Genomic DNA, 16,524 nt, shown 5'->3' with positions numbered 1-16,524 from the left:
TCACAGATGTCTCCACTAGAACTAAGTGCTGCTCTGTGACATTGTCTTTTTGCTCAATCCATCAAAAAAACAGAGTACTCAGTCCCTTTTCCAGAGTTCAGCACTCTCATTATCCACCAGGGACCTCTAATCACAGATGTAGGAGAGACTTAGTATTGTCTTCAGAGGGGGTTCCTCTGTAGGATGGGATGAAGACGCTCATAATCTGAAGGCGTCACAGGAAGTTATTTAATAAGGCAAAATTTTTAACACGGTGTTTGCTTTCATATATCAAAGAATTCCTCCTGGCACCTAAAAACTGTCTTCATAAAACAGCCTTTATGAGGCCAGGCGCGGTGGTTCAAACTTGTAATCCCAGCATTTTGGGAGGCCGTTATGGACAGATCACGAGGTCAGGAGTTTGTTACCAGCCTGGATAACACAGTGAAACCCTATTTCTACTAAAAATACAAAAATTATCTGGGCATGGTGGTGGACACCTGTAATCCCAACTACTTGGGAGGCTGAGACAGGAGAATTGCTTGAACCCAGGAGGCGGAAGTTGCAGTGAGCCAGGATCGTGCCACTGCACTCCAGCCTGGGCAACAAGAGTGAAACTCTGTCTCAAAAAAAAAACATATATATATACACACACATGTACACATGTATATATATATGTATATATATGCATATATATATGTGTGTGTGTATATATATATAGCCTTTATGAATACAAGCACTTGTCCTATCTTTGTGCTTTACACAGTTTGATTCCTTGATGCCATTATTGATTGACTCCAGGAAGAAAATGAACATGTTCCTTCCCTTTATAAGCATCTTTATTCCCAGCACAAATTCACCCAAAAGGGACAGAATCCCATGGAGGGCAGCGGGGGGCCTTATATCAGAAAAGTTGAAAGCTTAGCTCATTTATAAACCAGTATCAAGAGCAAAGAAATTATTTGAAAATACATACTGAAAACTACTTGTCAGAAAGTAGTGTTTTCATTAAAATGCATGTGGAGGCTTCAGTTATTGAAGTGCCCCTGCAAAAAGTTATTTACTTAGAAAGAAGTCCCCCGTTAATCCTCCACTGAGTGTCATGGCTCAGTGGAAATATAATTCTTCAGGTTCAAAGTAGCTGATATGGGTTGGATCTGTGCCCCCACAAAATCTCATGTACAACTGTAATCTCCATTGCTGAAGGTGGGGCCTGGTGGGAGGCGACTGGATCGTGGGGGCAGAGTTCTCATGCATGGTTCAGCCTAAATAACTGTTTACTTAGTGATAGTAAATGGCATCTGTATTAATAGGAATTGAATAAAGTGAAACTGATTTGGTTTTCCCCTTTTTACTGTTGATACTCATTCTTAGGTAAGGAATTACCTCAGTGGGAATGGACAGGTCCTGCACAAAGTTTAGAAAATACTGACATTAGATCCACTGACATATAATTACTTTGCAAGAAAGTGCTTCTGTCATTACACCCAGGAAGTAAACTAGCTTCTGCAACAAAAGACTCCAGGATAATAGTCAAGGAATCATCTTTGAAGCTTGTAGAATCATTTAATAAGCCATATCCCCCAGCACCAAAACTACTCCCTGATAATAAGTTAAGCACTTTTAGAAGCTGTCCTTCTTCAGGCCTTTTAGCTAATTAATACTCTAGAGCTTTAGTAAATTATGACTTCAGTGTAGTAAATGATCGATTTTATTGGTCTGATTGGACATAATTCTATGCCTTTTTAAAAGACATCTAACTTAGGGAGGAGAATTGGCATATTATATAACTGAATTTTTTTAAAAAACCAAATTTTCCTAGGATATGCTGAGAAAAAATAAAATAGGAGAAAAACACAAAATAAGAAAAGTTAAGAAGATACTGAGGTTTTGAAGGAGTCAGGCAGAAGAAAGACTCTCCAGGCAGAGAAAGCACTTCTTCAGACAGTAAGTTCTCAACCGCATGTTCTGTACAGCTGCAGTGAAGCAGACAGGGGTCCTGGTGGCAGGTGACAAGTGCCAGGTGGTGAGGGGTCTCCAGCAACATTCTAGGGAAGGGGGGTTATGAGGCACTCTAGTAACAGAATTTCAGATAAATCTTAGTTGGGGAGGAGAGGATACAGAAAGACTGAAAAGTGACCAGGAACTCATCAAAGGTGGGGAGACATTAATTGATAAAAGATGTCAAGAAGGACGAGTTGAGAAAAGGCATTTGGGTTGGAGTCAGAGGTAAATGGGAGGGAGGAGTAAAGACGTCTCCAGGACTCTAGTTTGACTACAGGTTGATGATGGTGCTACAGGATGAGGGATTATAGGAGAAGCAGACTGAACACTGGGGAACAAAGGTGAGTTCAGTTTTAATGTCTAAGTCCATCTTCAAGTAGAAGAAAAATAAGAGCATGAAGGCTTTCATTGATTTGGGAGGTCCTTGGTTCCATTAATTAACACAATATTAGTGACTATGAGGCACTGGTAAGGTACACAAGAATAGTTTCAGTGCAATGATGATTGTGGACACAGATGGTGAGGACATGGTGAGTTGATGGCAGATAAGGAAATATTGTAGCTCTTAAGAAACTTAGATGCTACTGGCGACTTCTGGGCATGAGAGAACAAAACAAGAATATACAGTAGAAGAAACCTACATGCAATGCTAAATAAAAGTGATGTTCTGGACTGTCTTGGAACAGAAAAAGGACATTAGTAGAAAAACGTGATATCTGAATGAAGTCTATAGTTTAGTGAATAGTGATGTACCAGTGTTACTCAGTTCTGACAAATGTTGCATAGTCATCTAAGATGTTAATGTCAGGAGAAACTGGGTGAAGGTACACAGGACTATTTCTGCACTATATTTGCAACTTTTCTAAAATTTTTCCAAAAATTAAAGTTTACTTAGAAAAATCTAAGAACAGATATTCCAACAATACTCCCTATTCTACAAATTAAAGTTTTTAGTTCAGGAATTTCTGAATTTCTTTTTTAATAATATTTGTCTGATTACAACATGATTAAATATTAATTGTAATATAATAATTAGAAAATATACTTTTTATCTAACAATTTAGAGATAATAATTGTTAACATCTTTTCTTACTCTACAGATAAGTGAATTCTATTTAGCCATCATTTAGACCAATCCCCTGGGGGTCTCTTCCCCTTAATATTTTATTATAAGCTTTTCTCCTCATGTAATTTAAATTTTTTCAAGGCATTTAAGTGACTATATACTTATCTACACACAATGTTGTACCTATTCCTAAGTTGTTGGACATTTGAATTATTAATATTTCCAACATTTCATTATTTACAAATAGTACCACAATGACTATCACATGCATAAATGGAATGCACATGCTGATATCATTAGGAGAAATGTCAAAAAGTGGACTTGAAGGAAATGTTTACTCAGCACTTTTGATAAATACTACCGGTATGTCCTCCAAACAACAGAACCAAAGTCTACTCTCAGTAGCAGTATGCCAAGACTCAGTCTCCCCCATCCCACCAGCAAAGAGTATGAGCAGTTTTTTTAAAGTGTCATTAATTTGGTAATTTAAAAAATATCATCACTACTTTTAAATTTATGTTTCTTTGCTTTTTAATGAGACTATTTTTAATATATTCATTTTTAGCCACTTTGATTTCTTCTCATCTAAATTACCTGTTTATGCCCTTTGCCTGTTTTTGGACTGAGATCTTGTATATCTCATTTTTTTTTCTAATTCCTCTATCTATTACTGACCTTTTATTAGCTATAGTTGTGGATAATATTTGCTAATTTGTTGTTTCCCTTTTAATCTTGTTTATTATGAGGTTCTTTAATGTACAGAGTTTAATTTAGATATGCATACATTTAATTTTCTTTTACAATTTCTTATATTCCTTCCATGTTTATAAAATCCTCACCACCAGGGTCAGGCACGGTGGCTCACGCCTGTAATCCCGACACTTTGCCAGGCCAAGGCAGGTGCATCATCTGAGGTCAGGAGTTCCAGACCAGCCTGGCCAATATGGTGAAACCTCATCTCTACTACAAATACAAAAAATTAGCTGGGTGTGGTGGCGGGCACCTGTAATCCCAGCTACTCCGAAGGCTGAGGCAGAAGAATCACTTGAACCTTGGAGGTGGAAGTTGCAGTGAGCCGAAATTGTGCCACTGCACTCCAGCCTCAGCAACAAGAGGGAAACTCCATCTCAAAAAATAAATAAATAAAATAAAATAAAATAAAAAAACACCTCACTGCCCCAACACTCAACCAAATAAATATTAATACTGTGTTAGTTAAAAAGAGCACTTCTACATTTAGAAGGAGAGAAGCCAGATCACTTGTTCAACTGAATAAATCAGTTGTTTTTATTTTAGCGATTCAAATGTAAAGGCATATAGGTCTGGGATTACATGGTGATTGGCAATACTAATTCTAAAATTTAATCACACACAATCATTAACAAGTAATACTGAAACAAGCCTTCTCTTAGAGCTATCTTAGTTAAGATTTTAGAATTACTATGAACAGTTTATGTCAGAGTTTCCAAAAGAATCAAAAACTTAATCTCAGCATGACTATGTCAGGTTAAATCTAGTTCAGCCAGTCCCCAAGAACACAGAGGGGTGTAGTAGATACTATTAATACTTTAAATATTAGCAGTTATTTTTTTCCCGCCCCATTTCTAATCAAGATTCTAGTTTTCTCTGCCTTTGTGTTAATAGCTACAAAGAAAGAAGAATGTTAATGTAGAAAGAACATAAAGCAAACTGAGTACAGGCTTCAGAACTTGTTAGATGTGGGTTCAAATTCTGCATCCACCACTAACTAGTTAAGTTTACCTCACATAAGTCAAATGGCCTCTTAAAGCTTCACCAGCTGTAACACAGGCTTCAGTATCAGTCGCACAGACTAGGCACTCAATAAAATGTTTTAAAAATGATTTCCAAAGAAACACATGCTTGTTATAAAATCATTACTAAGAATTAAGGTTTATTTTGCAATATAATTTTTTTTTTTTGATACAGGATCTCACTTTGTGCCCCAGGCTTGAGTGCAGTGACAGGATCTTGGCTCACTGCAGCCTCGACCTCCTGGGTTCAAGCTATTCTCCTGCCTCAGCCCCACAAGTAGCTGGGACTACAGGCACACACCACCAGATCCGGTTAATTTTTTTGCATTTGTGGTAGAGATGGGGTTTCACCATGTTGCCAAGGCTGGTCCTGAACTCCTGAGCTCAAGAGATCCACCTGCCTTGGTCTCCCAAAGTGCTAGGATTATGGGCATGAGCCACCATGCCTGACCTATTTTTCAACACAATTTTCTGTTCACATATAAATATATTATGTGCACATATACAGTTCTGTGGGGTTTTTGTTTAGTATTTTCTTTTGTTACTATTTCTAAGACATGAGGTAAGAGACTAAATCTATTTTGTTTTATAAGCAACCTCAATAAAAGATTAAACTATTTTCATGGAGAAAAATCCCCATTATAGTGCTAGGTCAATAAACAATTTGGAAATCAGTTCCTTTTTCCCACTAAAAATGGTAAAAATATAAATTACCTCAAAAAGCCCTCAAATCATCTAATTCTCATTACAACTAGCAGTTCATAGCATCTATATACACACGCCAAATCTCAACCTTTTTCTAAACATTTATTATGTTCTACAGCTGGGGAAAACAGGAACAATACAATATCAAATTTGAAGAGGAGTCAGCCACAGTGCGAACTTTTGACAGTGGACCATTAACTATAAAACAAGTCCAACAATGAAAAAACACAGCAAAAAGTTACTTTCTGTTAAAACTGAAAAGCTTCCAACTGGACCCTCCCAGACCTGTTAAAAACAAGAAAAAGTAAATGAAACTGAAAAGCTATTTGAGATAAATATATACCTGGATGTAATAAAACTGTAAATACTAAATCAGTAAAGACTGTTAGTTTGAGAGACTGAATAGTTTTACATTGTTGGCCTCAGTCTGCTTTTCTTTTTCTAGAGTAAATGTTTCGACCACAGAATAAAAGAACCTAAAACAATTTACATTAGTGTGAAAATATAGCTGCAGGCGAGATACAACAACATCATAAATCACAACCTCTCTCTGAGAAGAAAAAAATTGTTTTAAAAAACCCCTGCTGTTAGGGCCAGGTACAGTCCAAACTCATTTCTAAAATCCCAGTGTTACATAACTGAAGTACATTTTGATGGAACTGAACATCAAGTTATATAATTATCAAACTACTGCATTCTGTTTTGATTTTTCAGCAGAGAACATGACAGGCCTGGGGACGCAGCAAGAGAAGAAAATAAATTGAAAGCACCACCCATTCGTTTATAATTTTAAAATAGCTTTTATTTTTAAAATCATCTAGGGAGAAAAATCACAAATTCTCAATATTGCATCCCAAGACTAAGACATAGAAAATGGTCTTTTAAAATCTCAATTCTTATTTGTCATTTTTTTTCAAGGTATTTTTAGGTGTTTCCATTATTTAAAAACAGACACAAAAGCTTACTCAACAAAATGTTAAGGTACTTTAAAAGTTAATTAGAGGAGCATTATGATATTTATATGCTTCCTTTCCATAGACAATAGCACAAATGTTGTCGGACATTCTACTACATTTGATAAAAAATTTAGTAACAGCTGTCTGCTTGTATAGCAATAATCACAAAATATGTGGAACATATATTCCCAGAAAATCGCATCTTCATCTGTTGGCTTAAATTGAAAGCATCAGAGAATGAGTTGAATATGAAAAGGCTATTATCTAAAACCTATTGACGTATTAATAACCATAATGAGGAGTATTCACTTTAGGGCAAATGCACAATCTCCTCTAAAACATGACTTTAACACAATGCAATCATTAGAAGATCACATCAGTCTGGGAAAAGCTCACACAAAGGATTATTAAAAACCTAGATAGCATCTCTTTGTTTTCTTCTTCACAGAGAAAATTTACAAATACGTTGTTTTATTTAAAGCCTTTTTAAAAGGCAAATAAATGAGATAACAAGAGCTTCAGACATTTTTGAAACATATATTTGAAAACCTTAGATGACCCTGATAAAATCTGCAGGAGTATGCAATACCCTGAATAAATGGTAGATACTATTATTACATATGTAAATTAGGAAACCTAAAACAACTAAGCAATCTAATAAAAATTCGCTTCAAAGTTGTTCCCCATGAACTCACACTGTAAATATTGGTGATAATTACCGTGACTCAAAGGGGTTGTGCCATTCTTGGGCTTCTTTTCTTCTTCAGCTTGCTCCTAGAATACAGAAAATGGGGTTTAGATGGTATTTCTGGACAATTTTCGGAAACACTGAAAACTAATGTTCATTTTTGCAGGAAGGAAGGTTATGAAGATCCTTGTCACTGAGGGGGACAATACACACAGTACTCAGAGCCTTCCAGTGGGTGCCCAGGAGGGGCACACATGATCCATTTGGATGTGGAAGGAATTCATTAAAAGTATTGTTTCTGGCTAAAATATAAGAGACAGGAAGCTTCGATAACAGTTAATATTGAGGTTGACAAAGGTACCTTCTCTGAGTGGATCCCTGGGCCTGGCAGTCACACAGGAGTGGCTGACAGAAGAGGCTTGGTCCACGCTGAAGCCAAACCCTCCATCCTACTTTTGCTTTCAGCCTATCTGGGTCTACTACAGTTTGTAAGTACTCAGTTAAAATACTTTCATGTTAACCAAACTGACCTTCATAGAATGGACAAGTGACTTCAAAGATTTCTGAAAAGAAACCATAAATTGTGTACGATGAACAATACAAGCAGACGCAGCAAGCAAGATGGTGCAGCCTCTCCCCATGGCACAGGCAAGGCAGGCTCTAACTGCAACTCTCAAAGGAACACTTCCCATTCAATGGAGACTAGGAAAGTGGCTTCTTTTATGAAAGATATAACAAAGAGCACTTTGAAAGTGGGTATCCAGATATGTGTCTTATTTACATCATTTTGTGGCCATCAAAATATATTCCACCTATTAAAAATTCGTGGCCAGCCACGGTGGTTCACACCTGTAATCCCAACACTTTGGGAGGTCAAGGCAGGCAGGTCACAAGGTAAGGAGTTCGAAACTAACCTGCCCAACATGGTGAAACTCTGTCTCTACTAAAAATACAAAAAGAAAAAATAAGCTGAACGTGGAGGCGGTGCCTGTAATCCCAGCTACTTGGGAGGCTGAGGCAGAAGAATTGCTTGAATCTAGGAGGTGAAGGTTCCAGTGAGCCAAGATCGTGCCACTGCACTCCAGTCTGGGTGGCAGAGTGAGACTCTGTCTCAAAAAAATAAAAACTTGTAATAATTATGTACTTAAAAATTGGGAACAGAATTTCCCAGTTTTAAAATATTTTAAATGAAGGGTTTCAAGCAGGCTTTGAACTTACTTTTGGAAACATAAATATACAACAGCTTTTTGGGTTTGTTTTTTGTTTTTGAGATGAAGTCTCGCTCTGTTGCCCAGGCTGTAGTGCAGTGGCACAATCTCGGCTCACTGCAACCTCCACCTCCCAGGTTCAAGTGATTCTCCTGCCTCAGCCTCCAGCTGGGATTACAGGTGCGCACCACCACACTCGGCTAATTTTTGTATTTTTAGTAGAGATGGGGTTTCACCATGTTGCCCAGGCTTGTCTTGAACTCCTGACCTCAAGTGCTCTGCCCACTTCGGCCTCCCAAGGTGCTGGGATTACAGGAGTGCACCACCACGCCTGGCCCATATGGAATAGTTTTCATTACTTTCCAAGAACAACTAATTACCATCAGAGAATGTGAAAATTTAGCAGCTGATTTACACAAAAACTTTTGCTGAAAAATGAGTACTATGATTTAGTAAGTCTGACTAACAAATATTTCTTCAATCTATTCCTGTACAGTTTGGGGATAGATTTCTTTAAGTTATGGCTAGTGTGGCTGTCAGTCCCAGTCAGAACGGGGCAGACCTGTTCATAGCACTTTGAAAAGCCCCACATCTGGGGAAACTCCTTAGTCCTAGGCAAGTGAGGAGGCTTGGTCACCCTAGCTTTGACAACCATAAAAACCAAGTCTAAAAAAAATAGGCTGCACATTTGGAAGGCTGAGGCAGGAGGATCACCTGAGGTCAGTAGTTCGAGACTAGCCTGGCCAACATACTGAAACCCTGTCTCTACTACAAATACCAAAAGTTAGCCGGGCGTAGTGGCGGGCACCTGTAATCCCAGCTACTCAGGAGGCTGAGACGGGAGAATCGCTTGAACCCGGAAGGCAGAGGTTGCCGTGAACTGAGATCACGCCATTGCACTCCAGCCTGGGCAACAAGACCAAAACTCCGTCTCGGAAAAAAAAAGAAAAAAAAAAAACATACAGACTGCACATAATGGTATCACAAAGCTCTAAACCAGGTTTTCAAAAACGAATCATGTATACTAATAGTTTAATGACAGCAAACTAGTTTTTAACTGATGAAATAAATACTATTAATTTCATTTTTCGACCTTTTCTTAGTTCCTTTTTTAAGTCTATGGCTTTAAGGCATAACAGACAATTTGTATAGTAACAAATCGTATCAGCGTCTTTGTTGTCTTTCATCCCAAAACATAGCCTGGTACCTAGTCCAGGTCAATGAATACTTGATGAATGAAGGCAAGAATGAAAGGTTCAAAACCAGTATTTTTCTGCCTGGTAGATTTCACATCCAAAGTTATCATGGATATCTTTGTGCAATTAACAAAATAACATGCTGCTAAAATGTACTATAAGCCAGTGTTTCTCACACTTTAACATGCATTGGAATCATCTGGGAATCTTAACTAAAATGCAGATCTTGATTCAGTGGCTCTAGGGTAGGGCCTTAGATTACAGATTCCAACAAGCTCCCAGCAGATGCTACTGCCAAAAGCATACGGCCCTCACTGTGAGTGGCAAGGCTACCACCTTTTAGCAGGGCATGCAGTGGGAGTGGAACAGTCATGCAATCATATCTACCCTGTTCTACTGCAAGTGAGATGACGAACTGCTGCCTTGGGTCTAATTTCCCATGGTAGCACTTTACCCCAGTTCCACCCCTGTTCATTCACTCAATACACAGGAAATTTACATATGTAATTCAAAACAAAGAGACTCTCTTCTACTGCAAAACCTAAAACAGTAAAAATAAACAGCATTCGAGAGTTGATTATGTTCACACTACAGCTACTGAAGCATTTTTATAATCACTGTATCGTTCAAAAATAAAAAGAAATATATAATATGCTATCTGTCACTCAGTGAGTGTTGATTCACACTTCTTTATTTGCTACTGAAATTCTGCCTAGAAAGAAAAAACTATTCCACACAAAAACATTACCTCTTACTTTGGATTTAAATTGCCCAAGCTTCCAATGTCTGTATGTTCTTTAGTTGGATCAAGGTTATAGACAGGTAAACATACACATATATACATGAAAGGTTATATTGTGTATATCAGAATAAACATATATATCTATAACATAGTGACCTAAGTTTAAACAATTTTGCACATGGAAAAGTATTTAGTATCATATGATAGAGCAGGGAAAATGCTGATTTTAGGGCTAGGTGACCTAAGGTCAAATCTCAACCCACCACTAAAAGCTATTTAACTTTGAACAAATGACCTACATTCTCTAGACCTGATTTTTCTCTTCTGTTAAAATAAAGAAATTGGACTAAATGTTCTCCAAAGTTCCTGCTAGCTTTAACATTCTTTGCTTCTGTCTAGCTAATTAATTATTTCATAAAGGTAATAAATCTACACTGCTATTAATGAACAGAGAATGAATTTTAAAAAACAAAAGAAAAAAATTAGCACTTTATCTTATCCTTGCAGACAGACCACTAAAGGAAATCAATACAAATTGCGAAAAATGGAACCATTACTGCGATTTCTGAGGTTTCAAACTTTAATTCTGAAAACTGAAAATAAAGTTCCAGAAAAAAATAGTGTTCTGCAAAAAAGGGAGATAATGGTTTAAGGAACATAAAGTAAGTCTTTGCTATGGTACATTTCCATTCACCAGTTTAAAATCCATCATTTTGGAAGAGAGGATTATGAAGTGGGAAAATAACCAAAAAGGCTTAATGTTCTGTTCCCTCCTGCTGGCACTGGATGCATCATATGCTTTTACTACAAGGCACAGTGACGTTTCCTAATTAATTAGTGTCTACATTTCTCTGTCTATGAATTCCAATCAAGGGAACAAAATGAAGGATTTGCAGCTACTGACTTGGGTTTGGCAATTTCCATGCATCACCTTGAAACTGCCAGATAATGCCCCTTTGCTCTCCTTTGCTGTCAGACCAAAGACTCCTGAACACTCAAGGATTTTTGAGAACCCTGCTGTTCTTGTTCCATAAGAACCTGCGATCTGTGGCCCAGAGGGTGATACACATTGGTTTTATGAACTGTAGAAAACAGTGAAATCCTATTTAAGAAACCCAGTGACAAATGGCTATTTGAATTTCAACTGCTGGTTCAAGTCCACTTTTCAACTTCTTTTTTGCTCTAATCCAATGTGGGGTATAAACTGAAGACACATAGAATTTGCCTTTGGGATAAAAGTACAGAAATGTGTGGGACTTTTCTCCATTGCGCTACTGGAGTTCAGACACACTCAGGGAGAATGAAATGCTTCCATTTTGTTCAAATACTTGATAATATAACTACAGTCTCCAAATGAAATCTCTCTAAAGTGTTTGCTAAGACACATACAAAAACAAAACGTGAAAAATCTAACATAGCCTTATAAACACCACCTTCTCATGGTTTTTACCATCTGTAAGTGAATTTTACTGGCTGTTGTAAACTGACATCAGTCTTCTATGAGGCAACAAAATGTAAAGAATTAACTATTACTTAAAAATAGAAACCAAAATAAACTCACCCCAAACATTTTTTCAGTATCTATTTAAGGATGTTACAGAAAGATCACATTACCCTCTGCAAACGTTGAGGTCAACCATGACCCCTTATGTCATTCTTTAAAGGCCAGTGGTCACCACTGCAAGTACAACTTCCTCCGCTCGGCCATCAAGCGTCACCAAGTGTGACCAGCAGATCTACCCCAGTCACCCTGCAATCTAATTGCACACCAAACTTTATCCTTACTGAAAAGGAAAGACCGGTAAAGATCTTGCAATCTAAGACTGTTGTTCTACAGACAAAGAAGCTGAGCCCAGCCCGGTGAAATGACTTGTCTTTGGCCACGCAGTTAATGAGCAGCACAGCAAAGAATAAAACCTGAATCTCCTGACCCATGCCCCAACCCCACCCAATGCTCATCTACTAACACTGCCAATAGCAACATCTGCTCCAATCAGGTAAGTCATTAAGGTCCTGCCATATATCACAGACGTCACCTTCTCTTCCAACCCCATATCTTTGCTCATGCTGCCTCCTTAAGGGGCCCAGATAACTCCCGCTCTCATCCCTCAACTTTCTTAGCTCTCAAGGTTACAGAGCATCTAGATGTTAATATATTAAAAAGTTATATGGCCAATCGCAGTGGCTCACACCTATAATCCCAGAACTTTGGGAGGTCGAGGCAGGCAGATCACGAGGTCAAGAGATCAAGACCATGCTGGCCAACATGGTGAAACTCCATCTCTATTAAAAATACAAACAAAATTAGCTGGACGTGGTGGTGCACACCTGTAGTCCCAGCTACTTGGGAAGCTGAGGCAGGAGAATTGCTTGAACCGGGAGACAGAGGTTGCAGTGAGACGAGATTGCGCCACTGCACTCCAACCTGGTGACAGAGCAAGACTCCATCTCAAAAAAAAAAAAAAAAAAAAAAAAGTTGTATTCTCTCAGATTGGATTTACCAGGTTGGATTTAAAAGCTATTTGTTACAACAGAATAACAATGCATTCAAGATAAATATCTTAGATACTCTTCATCCTTCAAGGTCAGACTCAAGCTCCCAATGACTCTACCTTTCTCTGAAGGGTGACCATACCTTAGAGCACTAATGTGTTACATATGTACTTAGTTGTTCTCCATTACTCTACATAAGTTAGTTTTCCTTTATTCAGCAATACTCTAAGATCCTTGTGAGAATGAAAAATGTCTCATATTTCTATCTCTCAAAGTTCATCACTCACTATTTAGATAAAGATCTATTGATGTTAAGAGGTTCACAGGGAGAGGGAGAATGGGAATTAACATTTTTTCAGTATCAAATATTTTATATACACAGAGATCATATATTTCATTCTTATATATTCAAACAAAATTTCCTTTTTCATCTGTGAAACTTGCATTTTTATGTAGGAAATTTGAAATTTCACAGCCTGTATATTATTTTGGCGTTTTGTGCCCAGAACACTCACATACACACTAGACATCAATGAAATAACCCTGAAAAAAAATACTTCATTTCCCCAATCACCATATGCCTACACTTTGCTAGTCAATTCTAAAGCAAGCTGGTGAGCAGAAAAAGCTAGCAAAGGGCACCAAAAATGACACTTATCTTTGTGTTAGAAGTTGTGAAAATACAAAATATGTCAAGGAGTCTAAAAGGACAGAGAAAAACCCTCTTCAAGTCTGCAGCAGCACTACAGGGACCAGATCATAAACAGAGGTTTACCCATATGGTAGAAATAAAGATGTAAAACATAAAATAAATTCCAAGGAAAAGAGGCACTCTCTCAGAAGTGTTAGGGAGAAGATGCACTAGGGCAATCTCTTTGGAGGATGATATGGAGTGGTTTATCAACATTGTAAACGAGCACACCCTTTGGTACAATCATTTCACTGCTAAGATAGTACTTATGAATGAACTGCAAAAGCATTCATATATAAAAAGGATATATGAATAAGAACATTGGATATAACATGGTGTATCACCACAGAAATTAAAATAATCTAAATGTTCACAGTAGGGCACTGTTAAAATAAATTATGGCACATTCATAAAATGAAATACTATGTAGCACTGAAAAGAATAAAACCTGTATCTCCAAAACATTCATAATTAAGTGCAAAAAAAAGCAAGATGCAAAACAACAAGCAGAATGTGAGTGCATCTGGGATGTGTGTATGTATGTGTATAGGTGCATAAAAGGTTTGGAATTTTTAGCTGTTGTTTTTTTCTTTTCTATGTAGACATACGAGAAACTGTACACAATGGTCACATGGTTAGGAAAATATTTAGGGGTTTAGGGTATGTGTGAGGGGATACGATAGATAATTTAATTCTTACTTTACTGCCTGTCTGTACTGTTTGATTTTTTAACCATATGCCTATGTTCTGAAAAGCATTAGAAAATATTTTTTTAATTCTATCTAGAAATACATAGAAAATATTAGTCTAGAAATATTCATTGACAGATATTAATATTATCATCTAAAATTATTAGATATCCAAGGTATGAAATTACTATCTCAGAAGAAAATGTTCAGAAACACCCAACTGTACATTTGCTTGATGTTTTATGTGCATGATCTGCCAATGGGATATTACTTAGTTGACTAGAAATGTCACTTGTAAATCAGAAGGGTAACACACAAAATACAGGATGTTACCAATATGTCAAGGAGTCTAGCAAAATTCAAGCGTGACTCAACCCTTCTTTCCACAGTGAATGCAGCCCCAGGTGTGAATACAGCCTACTGTATTAAACTGTTAAATTTGACTAATGAAAACGAACATTGTTACTGGCAATGAGCCCCAAACTGACAGTGCAACATGGACTAAATGTGCATCTTTTCAATGATATGTGAACATGCTTTAAAATAATATGTCCCAAACATCTCAAAAGGTAAACTAAGAATATGGCCCTTTAAAATATTATTTTGTTACTAATGATTGAAAAAATTCATTTGCATGGAGATGTCATTAAGCACCAGGAACATCATTTAACAGATATTTTTGAAAATCTAGCTATACAAGCCCTGCACTGAAAGCGTATCTCAGTGTTAAGAACTGCTGGAGTCCAATAAGGGGAAAATTCCAATGTGGGGTAGAAATAACAGTAAACAAGTTAGAAACTGAGTTGGTCTTTAAGAGGAAATTGGGATTTTTGTTAATGCAGAAGAGGCAAAAGTTTAAATACTCAGATTGTAGAGTACTAAGATAGGGTGGTAACAATCTCAGCAGCTTAAAGAGAAATGATACTGACAATTAATATAAAATATGTGTGGATGGGGGAAGGTGGTCTCAAATGTTAAACAAAAAAATTTAAGAAAAATATTGATTAACTGTAACATGACTAGCAGGTAAGATGCATCTGGCCACTTCCCTAGGACAATGGTTCTCAAACATGAGTGGGCATCAGAATCACCTGGATTGTTAAAACAGATTGCTGGGCCCCACCCCTAAAGTAGCTGATTCAGAAGATCTGGACTGGGGCCAAGGAATCTGCATTTCCAACAAACCTCCAGGTGATGCTGATGCTGCTGGTCCAGGGACCACATGTGGAGAAGTACCCAGAATAACTCTGAACACATCAAATCCTGAGTCTCATGCTCTCATTCCTCAGAGGACACGACACAGCAGAACACTAACAACGGCATCTTCACCTAAGCCAAGACAGATGCAGGCCTGCTCAAGTCTGGCCCAAGACACCTCTTAAATAGCAAGTTCTTCCCTTATACATTTAGAGCTCTAAACTCTCCTGGAACTGATCTAAGAAAAGCAAGCAATCTGGACTCAGGGAACTGGCCCCTGGCCCAGTGTTAATCACCCTATTGCCCAGTGAGGCTAATCCTGAGGGAATGGCTCCAGAGTTTGACATAGACCTATTCTGAACACCTTGAAACCAACCTCAAACCAGATCATTCCTTGAGATGTCTCATTTAATGTCTGGAGTTCATCAAACCACACCCAACCCGGAACTGAACAAAAAGAAAATGTATTACACGATGTCACTTCAGCAACTGCAATGTGTAAATGTATAACCACAAACCACATGAAGACCCCAAAATCTACATCCAAATAAATGCTAAGAGCCAATGAAGCGTCACAGATGAGAATGCTGTAATGGCCCACCATCCCCAAAAATGGTCACCATGGAGGTCTTCTGGTCATTCTGCTAACTTTTAAATTTGCAGGAATACATTAAGCTGTCATAAGGAAACAGAACAGGCACGGTGACTACAGGCATAGTGAACATTATACCTTCTAAGTGTCTAGATGTTGCTGTGAAGGTATGGTTTTAGATATGATTAACATTCAAATCAGCAGGCTTCGAACAAAGCAGATCACCCTGTAATGCGGGTGGGTCTCATTTAATCAGTTGAAGGCATTAAGAGAAAAAACAGGTGCCCCGAGGAAGAAGGAATTCTGCCTGCAGACTGACCTGGACTCAAGACTGCAGCACCAACTCTTCCCTGGGTCTCCAACCTGCCAGGCTGCCCTGCATATTTCAGACATGTCAGCCCCCACGACGCGCCTCAATAAATTCCTCTTTTTAACATAAGTCTCCCTCTCACTCTCTCTCGCTTGCTAGCTCTCTCTCGCTGTGTGTGTGTGTGTGGACACAAACACACAAAAAAATCACACACATATACACATACGCTCATCCTA

General features: G+C 37.9%; 1 protein-coding gene across 7 annotated transcripts in view; it reads right to left on the bottom strand.

Moving 5' to 3' along the window:
• L3MBTL4 (L3MBTL histone methyl-lysine binding protein 4) overlaps positions 1-16,524 on the bottom strand; it is a 430,288-nt gene that overhangs the window by 307,673 nt on the left and 106,091 nt on the right. For all 7 annotated transcript variants that reach the window (XR_004055732.1, XM_030926198.1, XM_010373395.1 and 4 more), the window contains exon 4: positions 7,202-7,256. Coding sequence is in view for 6 of the 7 variants with exons in the window: in XM_030926198.1 (XP_030782058.1) it covers positions 7,202-7,256 (55 nt within the window). In the remaining variant the exon portion in view is untranslated. The remainder of the gene's footprint in view (positions 1-7,201; positions 7,257-16,524) is intronic.

This window comes from Rhinopithecus roxellana, chromosome 21, assembly GCF_007565055.1.
Source record: "Rhinopithecus roxellana isolate Shanxi Qingling chromosome 21, ASM756505v1, whole genome shotgun sequence".
NCBI lineage: Eukaryota > Metazoa > Chordata > Mammalia > Primates > Cercopithecidae > Rhinopithecus > Rhinopithecus roxellana.
The sequence above is the reverse complement of the archived record's forward strand: the minus strand, read 5'-3'. Positions and strand labels throughout refer to the sequence as shown.